We start from the raw sequence: 22,118 nt of genomic DNA, 5'->3' as shown, positions 1-22,118 counted from the left end.
GTTTTTCTTTCCACTTGCTCCTTTGTTTGTAATATCATATGTAATTTGAACTATGCAAAGATTGGATCTCTTCATAGTTCAGGATATATTTGTATACTTCAATAAATTTGCTCATTGCATAGCAAACATGTAAACTTACAGAGGATCTATAAATTTTACCCTAATAATCTAAAAACATTGCTGAAATTTTATAGCATAGTTTACTCTAAGTTTTATTTTTTGTTGTAACTTGTGTTTGCTTTTTTTTTTTTAATTTTTAATACATGGGTCGATTGAATACAACAAACAAAAAATCATGAAAAGTTAAAAACCAAGTAAGTCCTTTTATCCTAGACTACCAGAACTTCGCTTCATTAGATTGTTTGGACTTTTTTTCCCTAAGTATCACAAGTTGGAAATGTACGTGCTGCCTCTTAAGACAGTGTTCAAAAGGAATTTCAACAGTGTGTATTTAACATAAAGTTAACTATGTTTGCATCAAATAAAATGTTTATTAATGAAAGCTATTTATCATACAAGAAACAGCAAAGATAAGTCATCATACAGAGATGTACACTAGAAGTGACAGATGTAAAAGTGCATGCAGAGATTTCTGTTTAAAAAGGAAGGAATAAACAATAATACTAAAATTACTGGGTTTTGATCCTATACTCTCAAAGGAGTGATAGCTTTCTTTAAATTTACAATTAGAAAATGCCATGAACAGATAGGACTAGTACACATTAGCAAGCAAGTGAAATGGATGTTTTTGGACTTTATTTTACAATTACTGTGCTTGACAAATGTGTGGGTTTTTTTTTTTTTTTTTAGCAATAATAATTTTCTTCAAATATGGGGTGGGCATATTACCGCCAGGCTGCTCTCTGGTTTATACACGGCTTATCTAATTTTGTTTTAAACCACATAACTTTAAGCCTCCATTTGTGTTAGATACCATAAAGAACAGAATTTTTGTTAACATTCAGTAAATGACATTTAAGTCTCTCTCTCTCTCTCTCTCTCTCTCTTTTTTTTTGGCTCAATAGATTTTAAAATGTATGATTATCATAACCTAATATTGTCTTTGTCTTCACTGCAGTGGATTTCCGATCAAACTTTTCCCCTTCTTTTAATACTTTAGGGAATTTTCAAACGTCGGGATGTTTGGCTGTAATGCCCCAAGATTTGTTCTCCCTGAAAAAAATCATAGTGACAATTTATTAACTACAGAGCAACTTGGCTTTTAGGGGTCTGCAATTTCTATTTTGATTTACAAATATCCATTTGTGCTCAATAGATCTAATATTAAATCTTAATCATAGTTAAGTTTCTTTTCATGCAATTACTTTATCTGCTAATGATCTTGTTTTTAATTCTAAAAATTGGGCGGAGTCAAATCGGTGGGGCATTACTTTTTATTATAAGAAAATATATTTAAAGGCAATTCTAAGTTGAATTACATTGCATATGCAATGGTGTGTACATTTAAAATGAATCAGAAGCTTGGAAATCTGAAAACGATTTGTATGTTTGAATATTTAAAAATTTTTTGTATTACCATTTTAATAACTTTTACATACAGATACTGGAAACACACTAGTACAATTAAACCTTAAATAAAACTGATGGGAAATAAAACTCCTTAGATTCAAAACGGTTTATTCACACAAATTTAATAGGATATATCACAATTGTTTGGTCCATAAATATTTAGGGGAAATAGTTTCTATACAATGCATTTATCAATAAACAAAGAAACATGGACAATTTTGCTAGACCACTTACTGTACTATAAACACGAAGCTCAATATATAAGATTATTGAATTTATCAACTATATTTGAAAGAGTGCACAACTGCTTTCTATGACATGTTTGTCCCCTCTAACAGGATACACCATAAAAAGAGTTTCGGAAATAAGAGGTAAAACAGTACAAAACTAGTGAGGTGTCAAAAGGGCTTAAAACAGTTAATTTAACAAACAACACATATATCCTGATTTTTCACAAACTTACTTCCAAGTTATATCATAAGGCACATAGGAGAACTGAGTTATAATTAGTCTACTTAATAAAGTAGATCTATAGTACCATACATTGTTCTGTCAAAGAACAAAATTTATAAGTATCAATATTTTACCTGTAAAAGTGTATTAATAAGATCTCAGCCTTACCAAGGTTGTTTGGTCTGGTTAGTGGTAAATGCCCAAAATGTAATAGAAATATGAAAAGTCAAGATTTAAGCTCCATATAAGATGATAACCACACTTGCTAAATATATAATGGCAATCACACCTTTCTTCTGTTACAGTGTTAACTTATCTTCCACCATCTTTTTTTTTTTAAAAAATAAGCTACTTTCTGTGCTAATTTTCTAAAGACCCTGAGCAAAAGTTACAATAATGCACTTTAATGTGGGCAGTGAACTGTCAATATGTAACCACACATTTATACAGCCAGAAGGACACCTTTAAAATCTATTAAATAGCCACTTTGACCACCGAAGGAGATTTAAGGGGTCCAAAAAGTGGAGAATATGTGCAAAGTTATTCTTAACAATCCACTAAAGCAAGACATATATCTTGACTTCTTTTTTATTTATTTATTTTTTTAGGAAATCCACAATCTAATTGGTATTTAACTACAACAGAAGCATATAGATGAACATTCACCACTGCCCAGACCATTAAGATTTTAGCTTAAATTAAAAGAAAAAAAAATGCTACTGTAAACTAGGAAATATATTCAGATCAGCATCCACAAGGCTTCTGAGTTTATCTACTTTAAGACTAATAACTTTAAATCTGTAATGTCAGAAAAGTCTTTTTTTCTGACAAATATATCAACCTATGCTGAAGTAAAATAAAGCAAAACAAAACAAAGATTTCTTGTTGTTGATACTAGTCTACTAAGGTTTTAAAAAAAAAACCCAAAAAACATTATTCATATAGAATGCCAGATACAATATCATGGTACAGCTGAAGCCAATTAATAGATCTATCAATTAAATTATGCTGATTTTTTAACTTCTTAAAAAATTATATTTTGCTTATTTCCATTTTCCCTAGGAAAAAAATTAATTTAGAAACAATGGTTTTACAACTATCATTTTTAGCTTTCAGTTAAAAGTAAAGAATTTCAAACTTTATATGGAATTTTCATAGATACAGAGGGAGTATAAGTATTTTCCAAATGTTGAGAAACAAGTAACAAACTAACAGGTTTTGCTGGGATGTATATCCCTAAAAGAAGGAAAAGTCATATCCTTGGAACAGATTTCCCACCTAATTAATCTTTAGTATTTGGAGCTGCTATAGATAATGTTTTGTTTTATCATATTCCCCATTTGTAAGAAAAAAGAATAATCAAAACATTTTTTTCAGTTTTAAAATTAAAGAAAACAGTGTGAAGTTTTCAAAATTCCATAAATACACATACAATCCCAAGATTTAAAAAATGACTTTAATTATCTGATTATTTATTACCCTAATCATTTAACTGGGAATATAATTATTTACCCATCATAATACCACTTTTTTTCCTTCGAGATTCTGGAAATAAGTAACATACAATTTTAAGAGGCACTTATTAGAATAATTCAAAAACTCCCCTTACCAACTTAAAAGATCTAATTAAAAAACAAAACAAAACAAAACAAATACACTTCGTAGACAAAGAAAAAAAAAAGCACTTTGTAAAGAAGACAATACTGTAAACTCATTTGCCAAGTGGCTGCAGATGCTAATAACACGAAGCTGTTGTTTTTATTTCCCAAATATCTTGTGGGTTAGAAAAAAAAAAAAGTATTGTAAATAATAAAATAATAATAATTAGAATAATAAAAGAAGAGGAAGAATTAGGAAAAAAAAAAAACCAATGTTAGAAAAGGTTCGTTAAGGTAGTTTGTGAGGGGCTTCCGGATTCGTGGCTGTCCATGTTAGAGGTCACGGATGTCACTACAGAGATAGTGGGATTGGTCAGGTCTGTTAAAGTGGTCGCAGTGCCGGGTGGAGTAAGAGCGCCGCTGTCTGCTGAGGGCGGGGCCGGAAGCGACGTGCCATCAGCTTTATCAACACCCCCATTCTCCTGCCGCAAAAGGTTCCTTCTGAATTTGGCTCGTGCGTTTTGGAACCAAACCTGCAAACCAATCCCAATTGATTTCTTTACCGATGTTTATTTTATACTTCTTTTTTTTTTTCCTCTTTCTTTCCTTTTTTTCTCTTCTCTCTCTCTCTTTTATTTATTTATTTTTTGTTCTTGCTTGCTTTTCTTTCTTTTTTTTTTTTTGAATGTATGTTTTCTTTTTAAATTGTTTATTTTTCTTGGGAGAGGAGGATTTTTTTGGAGGGGGCCTTCTTTTAGAATAGAGTAATTCGAGTAATGCTACAGATACTCTCTCAAGTGCATATATCCCCCCAGCATTAACAAGTACTACTCGGGACAACTGATACTTAAGTGGAGATACCCTGGAAATGAAGGCACAGAGATAAAGGAGAAAAATATCCTGATTCCTTACTGTTTGTTATCTTTTGAGAATGGGGGAGGGACAGGATCACTGAAAGTTTTGCAAAGTAAGAATGACTCGTATGAAATGAATATCATTGAAGCAGATTTCAAGCTATCCTTGAGTCTGACACATGGTAAGTAGTCTTTGCGTATAAAAAACCCAGGGCCACAGAACACAAGCAGCCAGAAACTGGTTGGTGGAATTTTAAGTGTGTACAATTTGTCACTAAGAAGTAGCAGAGGATCACAGGTGACCCACAGCAACCCACAATTTCGTTAATTGTATATTCCTACCATTGTGAGTTCAGGAAAACAATTGGACAGCACATCTAACCCTCAAAGTTTAGTTTGGAGATATGGTTTACTAAAATGGGAAAATACTTGCTACAGTTGGTTGCTGAGACACTATCTGTAGTTGTGGCTTTTCAGGAGTTGAAAAAAAAAAGGGTGGGGGTTGATCTGCGTTTGGAAGGTCCCGGCCTGTGAGTGAGGCTGCCAAGAGTTTGCTGAAATACAAAAGCCCCAGCAGGTCCCCCCTTCAACTCTGTACTGAGCCTAGTGTGAATGGAACTCTCTAAAGCCACAACGCGTACAAATAAGATCAGCCACATTACAGAGCAGTGAGGCAAGCTGTGCTGGCTTTGGTAGCCCCATCTCTTCATCTACAGAGAGAAGGTGGGTGCACTTTAAAAGATCCTGGGTCTGTCTTGGGACACCCTCCAGGAAGCCCCTGCAAAATTTCTGCCTACACTCTAGGGAGATAACTAAGGTAAACTAACGAAAAGCAGTACAGGAAATATCTGTATTGCTCTAAACCGGGAAGAGAACTCTTTTTGCTGGCAAGGATAAGGGAGAGGTATACACAGCCAAGGATGGAGGTTTCTTACCTGCAAAACTCTTTTGGTGAGGCCTGTTTTCTGAGCAAGCTGCTTGAGATCCTTGGCATCTGGGTTGTGGTTGATGGCGAAGTAGGATTTCATGGTCCGGAGCTGGTGGTGCTTGAAGGAGGTTCGCATGCGCTTGGTCTTCTGCGAGGGTGGGTAAGGCTGCTGATCCCGGTCCAAGTGGTCTGCCTCGTTCTCATTACAACCTGTTGTGGTGACAGCAAACGAGCAAGTGCTCAGTGTCAAGTCAGGCATTAGGGGCAGTGGTGGCAGGCTGTATAATGTCATGATAATAAAGCAACCAGGGGAAAGGCTGTCCCCCAAGTTACAAATGGTATCTAGACCAAACAAAGAGGTTAATTGCCAACGTCAGTCAAACCAGTCTCTTAATATGGACACAACCAAAGTTTACGTAATAGAAAAGTATTAGATAAATCCTCTCTTTTGCATAATGGTTGCTAGAAAGCTCTGGAAGACAAGTAAGTCCTAAGTGTGAAAGAATCATCTGAGAGTGAAAAGGAAAAGCTCTAATGTGTTCATGCATATCGGCACCTGCCCTTCCACACACACACACACAGTTTTTAGAGACTCTGTACTTTGTCTCTCTGTGAAATGAAACATACTGTCTGAAGGCACTGTTCTTTACCATGAGGGATATGCAAATGAGTAATTTCAGCTTTCTCAAATCTGAGAGTTTTTGAGAGCCCACCAACTAAGGAAGAACCTAAAGTCAATTCCCAATTTTTAGTTTTTTCCTGATATTCCTAGAGTCTTCGCAATCAGGAAAAAGGTAGAAAGTGGCTGGAGAAAAGGAAGAATTTACAAGATAAGAACTTGTACATTTCCTATGTAATCCTAAGACTATTATTTTGGAGGGGTTTTAGCTATAACTGGTTAACACTGGGCAATCCCAGGAAGAAAACACTTTTCCCTTGGAGTTATTTTAATAAATATTTCTGAAAGAGAATGAGCCCAGACTTCTCTTCACTCAGTTCATGCCTGAAGCACTCCCCACAGCTCACAGTTCAGAGACACTGATGGCGCTTATGTCTCAGCTCAGATCTTGGCCCTTTCTGCAGTAGATGTGTGAGTGGCATTTGAGCTGTGCCCCCTAGCCGGCCTGGCAGAAAGAGGGTGACATCTCTCTCCTGCAGAACCCTGCTCAGCATTGAGGGCAAAGCAACCCAGCCTTTGAAACCAACCTGAAAGTCATCCTCCCAGGATGTGAAGTTGCACATTTAAAAGGCCATTTCTGATAACCTACTAGCTCTGCAAAGAAAATAGGATTACAAAATGAAATTTCTCCCTAAATATTGACTGATTCAGAGAACTTTTCAAGTTACAGGGCATGGCATTTTTTTTCTTCAAACCCTGACTTCAAAAATAAATAAATAAATAAATCCTTACTTCAGTTATTAACATGATGCATTTTCAGATCTGATCATCCTACATTTTAGTACAATATAATAGAATATATAAAATCAACCTGATCATGTCACTTGGTGGGGGGCAGACAAAACCTGAATCTGAAGAAAGTAAGGCATTTCTTAATACTAGCTCTTCTGCCAGATTATTATTTGTCTGCTATGATCTGGTTAGAATTATGTTCTAAAACTTATTTTTAGTAAGTCAGCATATATACAGAAACAGTAGTTTTGGTCATCAACCAAGAGGTGCTCAGATTTCATCACAAAATCCATTTAATGAGAAATTCTCTCTAACGTAAGAAGACATTACATTAAGCATGAATTAATGTCTCCTTTGTTTATATTTCCATAAGGTACATAAGTAGGAGGGCACATGTGGTAAAAGGGAGGATGAGGGAAAGATTATGTAACATTCACTTTTGGGTCCCCTAAGTCAAGTACAGGGCCAGGACTCAAAAGCATTTTACCCAGATTTGGAATCTTTGCTCATCAATAAAATTGAGTGACTATTAATGAAAAATCAAGTCAACTCAAATGGAATCCAAGGTTGATATATACATATAAATGTTGAACATAGACTCCTTAAACTGCATCAGAAGAGTAACATGTACTCAGAGATAAGAGAAAGAATGTACTTTACATTTTATACTATTTTAGCCCAGTGGGGATGTGTTGGGTTCAAATATTCTACAAAACTGTACTTTCCAATCCTCGAATGAAACAGCATCTTATGACCTATGATAAAACTACACTTATCTCCAATAAACTGAGCTATATTTCACAACCAGATTATAAATGTGCCCACAACAAAATGGTCAGAGAGGCACAATTCAGTCATTGGAGGCTTCTTCAAATACAATTTCATTCCTATTATATGTGAGTACCATGTAACTTCCTGAACAGCACATCAAATTGATTACACTTGGGATAGAAGACTTAACTCGGTGTTTAAATAATGCCCTTAGCTATTACCCCACCCCAGGATAATATTTCTTAGAGATGAGTATGATTCCTAACCTCACTATGTACTTCATTAGTCTTTAAAATGAAGTTTATGAAAAACAATTATAGAATAGTTTGATTAAACTTCTTTTCTGAGTATGCGTTCTCTATTCATTATTGCTGATTAAAAACTCAGCAGATAATTTTAGTTCATTAAATGTAATAATGGGACTTGTTTTCACATAGACCACAATCCAGTGTATAAAGAGATTGTTAGCCCTTTATTAAAGAGATATACTGTGTGTTTTTCCTGTGACAGTATCATCATACTATTCAACTTAAAAGAGCAATCTGTTTCTTCCACAGAGTAACTCAGTGCATTATCCTAAATTGTTTGTGTTTAACAACAAATGCATTATATAAACTTGCAAGTGATTGTGTTTCCCCTGGGTCTACTTTGAAAGCTATATGTGTTTTTCCCCCTGAATTATGAGATGAAATGATAACACTCTTCAAACTGCTTTAACCATACACTTGTAAGTACACATCTGGCATTATAAAGTCAGTGAGAGGTCTAAATATTTCATTTTCCAGTCGCTTAGGAAGTGGTCACCTATACTAGAATGAGTTTCTGTTCTGAAGGTGTGTAACCTTCTGAGAACTAACTGATCCCTGGGAGACCACTAGGGGTCAGTGCCAGGCTAATTTAACAACCTCAGGAGCTTTAGAAGTTTGGAATCGTAGAAAAACCTAAGGAAGGGAGATTTTTAAAACTAGCAAAGATGTAGTCTCTACATTAATGCCAAATTACCCAAATAACAGCTGCCTATCCTATCCTAGACAACCCCTGGAGGGCTGCATTTCAATCCAACATTCCAAATAAACTGTATCTTTCTAAAATATCTGCTGGGAATCTGCACAAGGAAGTATAAACTAAATTAGGAATATTTTCATTAAAAGGCATTTGCCAGATGTCAAGCACTAAGTTATCTTTACCAAGTTTCACATCTTCTCTGGATGTCTTTTCTGTAAATGTTTTTAAAAATATACAAATGTATAAATTATATTTGTTTTGTGTAAATGTTACTCTTTCTGAGACTAGTTTACATTTCAGCAGAGATGGCAATGTAAGATCCAGAGAAAGCTAAAATAATGAGTTAAAACTGGGGGCGCATTTTACTTTCTACTGTTTAACATGTTTTAAATTTGCCGAAGCTTTTCTTTTGCTAGTTTTGTAACAAACTGACATTAGAGTCATAAAGTTTGGTTGTTGTTTGTTTTTTTTTTTTTTTAAATAGCGAGGTTGATTTCTGGTCATGTACCTTTAACCCAATTTCTCAAAATTATTTTCATCTGATTTTAAAGAAGTATATACTCTTCATTTGTATCTCTAGGAAAAGTCCAGAAAGGATGGGGTGGATGCTAATTAAAAAGCATCCAGTCTGAAGTGGTGTGATCTACAAACTAAGGATAGGGAGGCCTCAACAACCCTTTCCTCCGGCAGGAGCAAAACAGCATCACCTTTCTCAATAAACCTTGACGGCAGCACTAATCTGCAAACTAAGGACCTAAGTGGAAGGAGATTTTCTTTTTCTTTCTTTCTTTCTTTCTTTCTTTCTTTCTTTCTTTCTTTCTTTCTTTTTTTAAGAAATAAATGTGCCTGCTCTAAAAGTAGGGGATACTAAATTCTACTGTTCTTAGAAAAGTTCCCCAGATCCTTCTAACATAAATACCCAAGACAAAATCAAATTTAGCTAGTTAGATTAAATAAATTAGCACAAAAATTAGTATTGCTGCCGCATGGCTAGAAATCTCCATCCTTCTGGGCTGAAGGATTCCCTCTCTCCAAAGGACTGGCTTGTTATGTGGGTCTCGGCCTCTTGGTCTCTGTCTCTGTCTCTCTCTAATTAGGGCATTAGGGCCTTGGTGAGCGCTTCGAGATTCCGATGTCATCTTCTATTAATAAAGAACAATTAGTGCCCTGCCTGTCCTGCTCCGGGGACCTCGCATCAAAGGGGATGAAATGAGCGCGCTGGGCAAAGTGGCCCCGAACCAAAAGCCCTTGCGGAAGCGCAGCAGGGGCGAGCGCGAGGCCGCGACCCGCAGCCGGGGGTTGGCAAAACCCGGGGCTGCACCCGCTGCCCTAACAAAAACACGCCCGGGTGGGGTCTGTAGCGAGCCAGCCGGCTCTTTTCCCTTGGTCTAGCGACCCTGGCATGAACCCTCTAGGGACAAGCGCAGTGGCACTGAGCTCCCTGGTCCCTAATCTCCGTGGGTGCCACCCGCGGCGATGACCAGGAAGGGATTCCTTCTCCTCGGTTAAATCGGCAGTGAACACCAGGAGGGAACCGAGCAAAGGGCTGGGAGAGCCCGCTCTTCAGAGAGGCTTCCCCTAAAAACTCCCAGCTCAGAGCAGGACTATTAGTTCCAAATGGTTCACACTGGCTCTGTGACCGTGGATAGATCACTTTTCCCAGTGGACAACGTTCCTTTACCATTGAGCAAGAATGGATCAGCCACCCACCAGGCACTGAGGACTGGAAGACAAAAATCATCAAGATCTGTGTTTTGGGATGTCCATGCTTTGGCTGGTATCTGGGTGCTCATGGTATCAGAGTGGGGTTGCCCCAGGGAGGTCCCCAAGGTCCCTTCCAATAGAATGGACTCCCTATCCTGAGTCTCCTGCCTCTGAGATTCTCATCCAGGACTGGGAGTGGCATGGGAAACCAGTCCTTAGTTTCCCAAATGTTAACCTTGGGCTTTCCAGACCCCTTTTCCCAGTGTCTGGAACTCAAGGAAGAGCTTCCTTCCTACTTGGAAGAAGATAGAATCTGCAGTGTCCAACTCCATCCTCACCTGGGGGATGGAGAGCCTGGCAGACTACCAACCATAGAAAGCGGTGAATGAGAGAGATTGATAAATGATAGGTGTCTCCCAAAGCAGGGAAGAAAGTGTGTTGTCAGGCCTGTTGCCTGCATTTTGTTTTTAATTAAGAGGGAAGGCCTTTAAGAAGAGCAGCCTGTCACACAACTAAGACTCCTCAGTGGGCCTGACCTGGAGCTTCTTTCATTTTTCCAAAGGGTCTGGTTGTCTGGATGGTTTATCATACAGGGAATGAGCCGGTTCGATGAGTAGCCTGACCTACAGAAGGGGCAGGCCAGCTCAGCTGTGGAGAGTGATTCCTACCCCCATAGCTGCTTTTCACCCAGATACAGGGATTTGGTTTTCAACACTCTTGCCAACTGTGTTCCTGATTAACTCTGGGCTGGTGACCACAGTCTCTGCCCTCTCTAGGCAGACTGGAGCTGGGCTCTGAAGACTTTTTTTTTTTCTTCAGTATATAGGAAAAACCTTTTCTTCAGTATATAGGAAAACCTCCTCCAGGATCTATAATTTAGCTTCCACACAGGAATTGCCCTGGGGCTGTTTTGCTCCAACTGGGAGCCAGAAACTAATGGGCTCATTAACTAATGGGCAACAAGGATTTGGCTCTGCCTGTTTGGGGGAAGTCATTGCAGCCCCATGGTCATGAACGTGTTTTCTGCCACAACCTAAATAAAGGTCTTTCTCTCCCCTCTCCATGTCTCCTTCTTTCCCCCTCTCCTTCTCTCTCTTCTCTCCTTCTCTGTCTCCCCTTCTTTTGGGGGAAAGGGAGTTGTACTGACGAAAGAGGCATGTTAGGCAAAACCCCCTCTTGCCACCAGATCTTGAATGGGAAAGGAGCTCTATGGAGTCCTTCTCAGGACAGCCCCAGGCCAGGGCTGAAGGGGGAAGGGGGGAGTAGTAAGGGCCCACCTGAGTTGTAATTGACGATGTCCACTCCCAGCGCTGGGCTCTTCCGCTTCCGGGGCCGCCCTTTCTGCACCGTGCCAGTGCCATTGAAGTAAGGCAGGGCCAAGCCGCCGCTCTTGGCTGCCAGCTCGGTGTAGCTCAACTGCGGTGGATACTCCCCTTGCAAGAGGGTCTCGAAGTGGGCGCGGCAGTACACCAGGCTGTCCTTCATGCCGAAATGGTCGCCGGTGGTCAGGGTCTTGTTGCAAGTGGAGCAGGTGAAACAGCTCAGGTGATAGACAGAGTCTCGGGCGCGCATGACCATCTCAGAGGCGGAGATGCCAAGGTGGCAGCGGGCACATCTCTGCACAGAGAACCTTCTGGAAAAAAAAAAAAGTCAGGTCAGGGAGCAGGGTGAGGCAAAGGCAGGCCATTTCCCACCCATGACACCTGGGGTTTGGTCAGCAGTGGTCCTAGACTGACACCTAGGAGGGCTCCAGGAGAAGAGGGCTCTGGGAGAAGAGGACGCTGGTCCATTTGGTCATTAAATTTATTTTCTCATTGACCTGTTCTGGTGAACCAGGACAAAGAACACTTATATTAAAATGAGAAGAATAGGGTAACATATTCAGTTTCCTTCTCTGTAAAGTTAAGACTTAAAAAACAAACTAAAGCCAAAAAAGGAAAAAAAAAAAACCCAACAATCAAACAAACCCGTACTAGCTAACTCAAACGCTATGTAAAGAATATTTAATTGCAATGCCAAGGAGAGGGTTTCATCTGTTATAAAACATTCTCCGAAGGGTGGTATTATTATCATTTAGGGATGTGTGACTGTATGAAATCATTCAGACAGACGCTTTTGCAGAAGAATTCGAATTCTTTTTTAATCGCCTCTCTCCCTTTGGTTGAGAGCAGAGCTAGGTCACTTGCACATAGTTCTCTTTCCCACTCCAGAAAAAAAATTGCTGGGAAGCACCAAAAAACATCCCTGGAGTTTACTCTCCAGGCTAGCCCGCATGGTTCTAACTAGCAGCAAGGGGAAATCAGAACTGAGTGGCTTGGGTTTCACCAACGGCGATTATTCCTTTTCATGGTCATTTACGTGGTCTCCCGCCACCCTCACGAAAACCTAACACCCGGTCCCCGCCGCCCAGGACATCAGTTCAGTTCCAAGGTGCGGTCTCGCCCAGTTCGCAGTAAACGGAAAAAAAGGGGAAAAAAAAAAAAAAACCGCTTTAGTCTCCAGATTCCCTCTACTGAGCTGTGAAAGTGCCGGGAGTGGGTGATAGTCACTGGTAGCTCTTGAACTTGGTGTTCCTCACACCCATCCTCACCGCCCTTCTCGGGGTGGCTCAGCTTGAAGGCGTGTGCAGTGGACTTCCCCGGTCTCGGGACTGATAACCGTACCCGGAAGGGGCGAAGGGTGGGGGACGGAGAGGAGGCTCCCGGGCTGGGGTAGGTGGCCCCGCCAGGTGTACCGGGGCGTAAGGGATGGGGACGGGGATACCTGTAGTAATCCTCCTTGCAGTAAATGCTACCGTCCTTGGCGAAGCAGGTGAGCTCGGACTCGAGGGCCAGCTTACATTCACAGCACTTCAGGCACCTCAGGTGCCACTGTTTGTCCACAGCCAGCAGGTAGTACCTGTCCGAGATCTTGCCCCCGCAGCCGGCGCACAGAGCAGGCTTCTCCGGGCTCAGCGGGGGCATGACCTGCAAGGCAAGCACATCGCACCGCTGAGGACGGAGCGAGGACCCGGCGCGGCGCGCACGCACAACCCGGAGTTCCCACCCCGCAGCGCGAATTCCAGTCGTCTGGGGAGAGCGGCAAGGGTCAGGGGCCACAGCGCAAAGGCAAACGGCGTCGAGGAAAAGTTAGCGGTTATTCCTTCTGCAAGTCATTCCCTTTCTGCAGTGTCTGCCTGAACCCCGCGTTCGCGTTCTCCCGGGACTATTAACCTAAGACAGGCTGGCCATCTCCACCCTCTTTTAAAACCTTAAAGACAAGCCGTCCACCTCGAGCCTCTTTTAAAAAGGCTCGGAGCGCATTGAGTATTGTTTGCCGGATGCTCCCAAAGTTGAATATACATGCTAAAAATTGTGGCTTTCAACGCACACAAAATAAAACAACGGAAATTTTTACCTGGGAATGGAAAGGAGATTTGAACGAACACAGGTTGTTTTGAAACCATTCCATTGCTCTAAATTCTTATATGCAGCGTTAACTTAAAAGGAAGGAAGAGATTATGATACCTGTGGTCGACACTGTTTTGACCGGGGTATATTTGGCTGTTCTTTAATTTTCAGGGATATTGGTCCTCTAAATATTGGTGCCTGTTCCCAGGAAGAGTCTGTTGTCCAGTCCCTTCTGCACAGTCCCCCTTTCCCCATTACTAACATAGCGGGGAGACCTGTGTCCTGAAAATCTGTTTGGTGCCCAGGTTAAGCTTTCCGCGCGCTTATCCACCGACCGGGCTGAAGATGAGGAAACCTCACAGTGACGTGCACAGCCTCGCCACGAGATTCGGGTTTGGGTTGCTTTTTGGCTTTAAACAGGATAGCCACAACAAGGAAAAAGAAAAAGAAGAGAGTAACCACTGGTCCTTTCTCCTCAAGACTAGCAGAAATGGGTTGGACTTCCCCCACAAAACTTTGGCGGGCCTGGAAAAGTAAAGTTTCTTCCTTTTCCTCAGACCTGGGGCCCTCCACACTGCATTTGTGTTGCAAATGTGGAAACCTCCACCAACTCGGCTCCTTGGTGGAACCCAAAATACCGCTGACCGCCCGGGGCAGTCTACCGGGTTGGTTTGCGTTACAATGCCCGGTGTGATGCCGAAGGATCTACACATCTCTGTTTGGCTGAAATCATTTCCGGAGACTTCTGTAGTTTTCCCCCCTCCGGCTCGTTAGAGGGAAAGGGAAGCACATAGATTATCAATTGGTTTTCTTTATTAATTGGACGTGACTTTTATTAATATGAATAGTAGTAACAGTGGTAGCTGGTTACATCGTTTAAGGGTTAGAAAGTTCTCGCGCTTAGACTAGGTGCCCCGCTCCTCCGGATTTTTATTAGATTTCCCCCTACCCGTTACACCCGCCGGGCCGGGAAGTTGAACGCAGTCCTGTTTCGCTAGAGGGGCCGGGTCCGGCTGCCCGAAACCCCGAAAATCGCGGGGTTAGGCAGTGCCAAGCTCCGAGCGTCCCGGGACGCTCCAGCCCAGTCGAGTCTGAGATCTCTCCAAATACCCTGTCGTCACACCCAGACTAGAGCCACCTGGGCTGCCGCTCGGCTGGGACGCCACGGCCGCGCGCGCCTCCGCGCATTGCCCGCACCCAGTTCGCCCTCCCTGCCGCGATCCTCGCCCGGGAGGCGCCCGGAGACCGGAGTTTGAGATCTGCAGAAGAGGACATCCCCATCCTCTCACTCCTGGCCCTCCCTGCTCTGCCGGGAGCAGCTGCGGCAGAGAGTGGCGAGCTCGGGGTCTCGGTTGCAGAGACATTTCAAGTCAGAAAGGGGGTTTTCCTAGCCCCGCAGGCAGTCAGACCGGAGAAAACCCGCCCGCCGGCCTGGAAAGGACGTCTCTAGGACCCTCCATCCTCAGCTCGGCAAGCCAGGGAATGGAGGCTCGGTTTCGCAAAGCGCGCAGGGGCGCCAGGCTACCGCCGCCGAGGGGCCCTTCCTTACCGCATCGCGGCCGTTGAGCTGAGCGCCTTTGGCCAGGCGGGCCTCGGTCTTAGATCTGCGCTCCATCTCCTCCATGATGCCTTGGATGTGGCCTCCGGAGATCCCGTGGAAGAGCATGGCTGGGGGACGGAAAGGACACGAGTTGTCTTCTGCTCGGCACCCCACTATTTCCATATACACACGCCCGCGGCTCTCAGCTCATCCGAGGGAAGCAGCAGAAGGGACGGCGTAGAGCTGCGTGTTGGAGGAGTGCAGAGACGCTCGGGGACGGAGGGCAAGAGGAAGAGAGGGAAGAAGAAAGAGGCAGACAGAGTGGAAATTGGTCTGCTTGGAAAAGAAAAAAAAAAAAGGAAGAAGGAAAAAGAAGGGGGGGGAAACCCCAGCGGCTCCCTGAAGGAGATGTGCAGAAAACAAACAAACAGGGGCGGAGGGGGAAGGAGGCGAAGAAGGCGAATCTTACTGCTCCGAGAGACCAAGAGATCGAGTTACTAATGGGAAACAACTGCAGCGGAGGGAGGAAAACAAAATCTGGTGAAGAAAGAAAATAGTTTTGAACACAAAGAAAGAAAAAGAAGTGCTATTTTCAGCGGTCCCTGGCTGCTTGCAAGTCCCAGTGCCTGTAGGTTGGGTTGGGGACTGCTCCTGCCGTAGCTGTGTCCAATTTGTTAAGAGACTAAAGCCAGCCCATTTTTGATAATTTAGTAGGAGGAGTTCTCTCCCTGGAGCTGCCACGGATTTTTATTCAGACAACAAAGACCTGTCATACTCCTCTCAACCCCCTGGTGATGGGCAAGCAGGGACAAACATTACAAAGGGGAGGGGGCCAAAGGGGGGGTTAGTAGGAGGGGGCATTTACTTCCCCAACACACACACACACACCCTTCCAAGAGTTCTCAGTAATCATGTTTTAAAAGAGGAGAAGGAGACCTTATTGTCCCCGCCCTGGTGCAGGAGGCAGAAAACGGGCCTATTTGATCCAAGTTCAAGATCAGACCCCAGCTCAAGGCATACAGGATGTCAGCTCCAAACTTTGGGTTTCCTCCTTGTGGACTTTATGATCCCTAACTTACAGGGGGCCCCAAATAAGCTAATGTTAAACAGATATTCCTCCCTTCCCCTCTTCCTCAACTCACTTTTTAGAAGCAGGCCACCTCACCTCCCCTAGAGGCCCTCCACCCTACCAGGGCCTGGAACATCACCCAAAGTGAAAAAGATTCTGAAGTTTACTTTTGGCAAAAAGGTTTTGTTTGAAAAATGAAAGTAGAGGACAGGGCATGGAGGGGGAGTCCTCCACTGAACCATGACACAGGATGAGATATCTTTTACCCCAGTTCAGGTTTGAAGGTAAACAGCTGGTGATTCTAGTATCCCACTTGAAACTTCTGCATGTGAGCCTCTGTGGGAGGACCCCTGCAGGACTAGGTGCACGGCCTACTGCGTGCTGTTCCCACCATCCTGGCAGGACAGGGGACTTGTAAAACTGGATGCGCCGCACATTCAGGAGGATGTGAAAGGGGCTCCTTGCTGCGGAGGAGGGGAAGGTGAGAGCTGACAAGCAGAATGGCAGACCTGAGCCTCACAAGAGGCGGGATTGTTCTGTCTCCCTCTGTTCCCGCTAGCGATGGCCCCTCCTTGGCCCTATTAAAAAGTGTCCACAATACTCAGATATTGTCGATTCATTCAAACCAGCAGAAGCCCCCTAGGGGCCCGAAGCATAGAGCAGCGGCAGGAACCAACCCAGCTTTAACCAGAGAAAGGAGAAAGCCAGGGCTACTCTCCCCTTCTTTCCTTCCTCCTGCCTGCCCTGTTTGCCACCACTCCCCACCATCGGCTCTCCCAGGAAAGGCTCATGTCTCGACACATCCTGGATACCTCAGAGGAGTATCCTAGTGGCAGACTTGCTTCTCTCTAGGGGAACAGTGGTCAAAGCTGAAAAGATGAAGAAAGAGAGGAGGAAGAGAAAGAGGAGGGAAGGACGAAGGAAGAATAAAAGGGGAAGGGAAGAAATAAGAGAATGAGAATGAAATGGGAAGGAAGGAAGGAAGAAGAAAGGGAGGGAGAGAGGGAGGGATAAGGAAGGAGGATAAGGAAGGGAGGCGAAAAGGAGGGAGGGAGGAAGGAAAGGCAGACAAGAATGCAGGGAGGAAAGAAACTACTTGTGCAGCAGTCTGACTTCCTGTCCCAAAGCATTGCCTTCTGAAGCTGCTGGAGTCACCTCTTCCATGAAACCCAAGACTCCACTGCTTCCCCTTGCTCTTTTCTCAGGGTCAAAAATAATGTTATTCGCAGACTGGACGCTGTTACAGTCCTCCGGGTGCCAGAATACAGATCATAAAACACAATTTCACACAAAAACGAAGCCAATCAAGTGAACTAAGCTGGAGACCTCCCCCCCCTCACTTTGGCAGCCCTACCGGACAGCAGGGCTGCTATTTACTGTAAGTAATGTAATTAGCCCCTTTGGATGGAAATCAATGAGCTTTTCAAACCCACGTGCACAAACGAAGGGCCCCAAGGAGGGGCTGGGAGCAGCAACCCTTTCAGAGACAGCAGGTCCTCTCACAAAGGGGCAGATTGCCTTCCCACAAGTCAGCAGCTAAATGGACTCAGACCCTAAGGAGAAGGAGGAGGAGGAGGAGGAGAAAGAGGAGAGACTCTGAGAAGAAAATCAGTCAGTTAACCCAAGGAAGCTCCAAGGAAAATGTAAATTTGGGACCTCAATCCAGGGACGTGCTTTGTCTCATTTCTAGACTAAACTACCACTCTCCCCCGTCAACTGCCTACCAAATGGGGGTGTTGGAACTGGGTTTGGCTGCTGTTGAATTTTGGTTCTCCTCAGCCAAAACAACAAAGAACCCAAGAACATAACCCTGTTCTCGTAAGAGACAAACTTTGGAGATTTAATGAAGTGAAAATTTAACAAACAACTCCAGGAAGATGCAGAGTTCTGTGAAGACTCCAAGGAAGCCAATCACAGAAGTCCTGTAAACCATCCTTCATCCATTCATCTGTTCCACAAGTATTTGTTAACCGTCTATCAGGTACAGGCAGCGCAGAGCACCTTCTACAGTCAGCTTTGGGGTTGGATCTCGGCTATTCCTGCTTTTTCTTATAAAACTCAGGTTGTAAGTTCCCGCACCCAGTGGGTGTTGCTACTTTCCATAAAGAAGTATACTGCCAGCAGTCTTCTTTCTCAGCCAAAGCAGGAAGTTTGCAGAAAGCTAGGGGGTGCTGCTGGAGTTTGGGAGGTCCTTTCTAGTTTTGCAGAAATTGCTCCCCACCTGCCCAGCTCTGCCTCCTCTCGCTGTTCCTTAAAGAGGATGCCCATGATGGGGAGGAGATATTCCAAGAATTGGATGTGTAATCTGGGCTATCCTTTTTGTCTTGGAGCCCCAAAAGTTTACCCAAGAGGGCCCACCTCACTCAGGAAGGGCAGTGAGCACTTTAAGGAGAGCATCTTTGTAGCTCTGTCTTCTTTCACCTCTGGAGAAGAGGTACTGGAGACCGGTGTCCCTCAGAATAGCCCAGAGTGCTCTATAAAAGTGGGAGTGCTCCCTGGTTCATTTCCTGGGGCTCTGCCTCTCTAAATGGGACAAGTGCAAGGGGCTCTCCCCTCCTCTGTGGCCCATAGTAGGATCTCAACGCTCCTCCCTAAACTCAAAGCTCAATTCAGAGCGGTGGGGCAGAACCCTGGCCGGCGGCAACCCTCCTCACAACTGGGCACACACAATCCATTATCTTCTTTGCTCTGCGATCCATCCATCTGGCTACAGTTGCCGCTTTCAGAAAAGCTGGAGCCTGGTTCCTAGCTGGGCAGAGTAGTAGGGGATTGATGGTTCAAGGTCCTGGAATCTCCACGAAGGAGGCAAGTTTGTCCCAAGCTCTGGCCCTGAAAAACTCCCCAGAGGGCAGGAGAGGGGAAATAAAGGGAATGCATGGCTTTACCCAGGGGGAAGAAGAGGCTTTTCCAGAGAGGAAAATAATCCAGCAGACCCATCTCTTGAGAGCACTCGCAACTAAGTTCTCTTTATATCTGACTTTTGGAAGTCAAGGTCCTGTACCCCCGGTTTGCCCTACAAAGGGCAGAGGTCGTCCTTCCTCCTGACCCTGTTAAAATGGTTGGGGAAAGATGCAGCTCTTGAAGCAGTGTCTGGCTTTTGGCACTGTCGTGAGCACCCCAGGGCTCGGCGAACTTGACGTCATCTGGGGCTGGGAACCGAGCGTTCAGTCTTGGTCTTCCTGGCTCCATTGGGCACGAGGTGAGCGGATGGCCCGGAGCCGCCAGGCCTTTCTCTAATGGGTGGGCATAGGGAATCTCTATGTTCAAAGAGGTCCAGACTGGCACTGCCGCCCGGGCGCATCTCTGATTCAGTCCTGCTGGGAGGGCCTCCCTCCAGACAGATGGGAGCGGGACGGATGCGAGCGGAGCTGGGGCGGGAAGAGCCCTCCTGCACGGAGGGGAGACTCGGGGCCCCGCCCCGACTGCGCGCCGCTAGCGCCCCAGGGCCTTACCTTTCCGCGCGCCCTGACCCAAGCACATCTCTGTACCCTTAAAGCCACCCGACTGTCGCTTGCTCCCTTCAAATCTCTGTTCTCCGTGCTCCCTGATTTCTTGGGGGGGGGGGGCGGTTGCCACATCCGAAATCCGAAGCCCCTTTACCTGACATTTGCTGCGCTGTGGGCCCTCAGCCGCCTGAGGAATAAAGGGAGACGTCCCGCACAGCGTCCTCTGAGGTCGCGCGCAGGAATGGCTGCGCGGGGTTTGCATAGAACAAAAAATGCGGGGGAAGCCAGTTTCCAGTTAAGCCCTGCACAGGTGAGAAACCGTGTCAGCCCTGCCCCCCACCATCCCTTCCAGTGGGGAGACGCCCCCAGCAGCACCACCGAGGATCCAGGGCGCATCCCTCACGCTGCGGACAACTCTCGGCTCCGCTGCACGATGACCTCCACCTCCCCCTCTCCATCCTCAAAGAAGTCAAAGACATTCAAGAGAAAGGCAAAAGGAGGGAAACGCAGCTTCCAGGAATCCTGGCAGGAGACTGAACGAGACTGCATTTTTAGAGCCTTCGAAGCGCGGTGTAATTTCTAACACACACACACACACACACACACACACACACACACACCTCTTTCTTTCACCCAATGAAGGCGCGCACACGCGTGTGCGCACACACACACACACACACACACACACCAATGTGCACACCAGCCCAAGAAAAAGGGCAGAGGAAATGAGAAGGAACCTGGCGTGTAACTCACCTGCCTCTAAAGTGGTGCCGTTCAGCATTCTTAGAGCAAAAGGAGCTGGTCACGCCGTAATGGTGGCCGCACTGGCAGAGAAAAGCCGCGCTTCAGCGGGGCGATGCGGGCCCGGGGCCCCCGGCGCCTCCTACCACCCCGCTGGGGCGCGTCCGAACTGCTCCTCCCGCCGCAAACTCGGAGCCTGGGCGGCTTCGAATGAAGCCCAGCCTGTCTCCGCTAGCGCTTGAGACGCTCTTGGGGTGCCCGGCCGTCCGGGCGCACGCCCAGGCCAGAAAACCGCTCCGACGAGACAACCCGCGTGGGATCTTACCTTGAGGTCCAGACGTTTTCCCCAAGAACCCGGTCCTCGGCAAGGGAGGGCGGGGGGCGGCGGCCAGAGGTGAGGGCTGGTCTCCAGGTGTTGCCGAGGGTTCCTCTGTTAATCCAAATAAATAAACCGTTGGATGGAAATCAATCTCTCTCTCTCTCTCTCTCTCTCTCTCTCTCAGAATTGACCCGAATCCCTCACCTCTGACCCGCAGCTCCTTCCACCTGTCTTTTATTTTCAGTTTACGCTTCCAAATCGGGAGGAGGAGGAAGGGGTGGGCAGAGGGCACAGACGTGGGCTGGTGCGCGGAGACGCGCTCTGAGACTGCGTTCAGCCCTTCCAGCCTCTCAATAATCAGGGGAGGTGTTAATGGAGGATTCGGCCGTAACTGAACCTCATAAAGCCCAGAACATCTTGAGGCTTGGGCGCAGCGGGGGTGCTGGGGTCCCGCGGCGCGCCCTGGGCTCCCGGCCCCCCAGCCGGCCTTTGCCTTCCTGGAGCTTGTACCTAAAAGATGCTGCCGCCAGCTGGTGCCTGCGTAGACCGCCAATGGGCGGTAGCTCCTGCGGGAAGCTGGGCTAAGCCATTGATTGCTCCCCCGCACATCCCCGCCTTCCCCTCCCGGTCCTTCACTCTCGGCGCTCCCGGGCAAGGCGCCAGGAACCCAGCACTTCGGGATGCACTCCGCGCGCCACCGCGGCGTTCCCAGACGGGTCAGCGCGGGGGCTGGAGGTGTCTCCCCCACCGGCTCCTGCTAGGAGGTGGGGATGGCGATTAACCGGGAGAACACCGACTCAGACCTTGGGAGATGAGCATTCTCGGGAACACAGACAGACACCCAGACCCGGGACGGGGCGGGGGCCAGGTTACCTGGTCTCAGGTTCCCGAGGGGCTGCGTCGCCCCAGCAGCCCCGGGCGCAGTCAGGCCGCAGGGAAGCAGAGCGAGAACCGGGAAGCCGGGCCTCTGGCCAATTATTTACTCACTCCCCCATCCAGAGCTCTCCTCGCAGTCGGAGATGGGGGGCGGGGGATTGCTGGGAGGCTCCTGCGCGGAAGCGGGAAGGGGGTGTGAGCCGCGAGATTGGCGGCTCCGGGATGCTAGTCCGGGTGCGGCGGCGGCCCTCCCTCTCCGCCCCTCCCCGCTGTGCCACCTGAGCTGTTCCTCTGCGGTGCGTGGGCTGAGGGCGCCGAGGGCTGGGGCGCCCGCGCTCCTACCAGCCTCCTGAGGAACCAGCGTGGGATGGGGGGGCGCCTGGGGCTGCGCCGAGCGGGGCGCGGGGCAGTGCACCTCTTAACCAGCCCCGCAAGCTCCGCCACCCAGTTTAGGGGTGGCAAGGGAACCAGCGGGAACCACGAA

The 22,118-nt window shown here is 46.0% G+C and overlaps 1 protein-coding gene across 5 annotated transcripts; it reads right to left on the bottom strand.

Moving 5' to 3' along the window:
* Nucleotides 1–471: 471 nt before the first annotated feature.
* LHX9 (LIM homeobox 9) lies at nucleotides 472–21,050 on the bottom strand. 5 transcript variants are annotated; one of them, XM_047705769.1, is made up of 8 exons: nucleotides 20,963–21,050; nucleotides 20,765–20,869; nucleotides 20,452–20,522; nucleotides 15,193–15,311; nucleotides 13,018–13,220; nucleotides 11,532–11,887; nucleotides 5,371–5,573; nucleotides 3,423–4,114 (listed from the first exon to the last, which is right to left on the bottom strand). In XM_047705769.1, exons 3-8 carry the CDS (start codon nucleotides 20,477–20,479, stop codon nucleotides 3,857–3,859), a joined length of 1,167 nt encoding a protein of 388 aa, XP_047561725.1. In that variant the 5' UTR covers nucleotides 20,480–20,522; nucleotides 20,765–20,869; nucleotides 20,963–21,050; the 3' UTR covers nucleotides 3,423–3,856. The 5 variants fall into 5 exon arrangements, with proteins under 5 accessions (XP_047561727.1, XP_047561725.1, XP_047561726.1 ...); XM_047705770.1 differs by lacking the exons at nucleotides 20,452–20,522; nucleotides 20,765–20,869; nucleotides 20,963–21,050 and adding an exon at nucleotides 15,653–15,864; XM_047705771.1 differs by lacking the exons at nucleotides 3,423–4,114; nucleotides 20,452–20,522; nucleotides 20,765–20,869; nucleotides 20,963–21,050 and adding an exon at nucleotides 472–1,173 and having other exon boundaries at nucleotides 15,193–15,864.
* Nucleotides 21,051–22,118: the final 1,068 nt, after the last annotated feature.

The sequence above is a fragment of the Lutra lutra genome, chromosome 15 (genome assembly GCF_902655055.1).
Source record: "Lutra lutra chromosome 15, mLutLut1.2, whole genome shotgun sequence".
Classification (NCBI taxonomy): Eukaryota; Metazoa; Chordata; class Mammalia; order Carnivora; family Mustelidae; genus Lutra; species Lutra lutra.
This window is presented reverse-complemented; position numbering and strand designations above follow the sequence as displayed.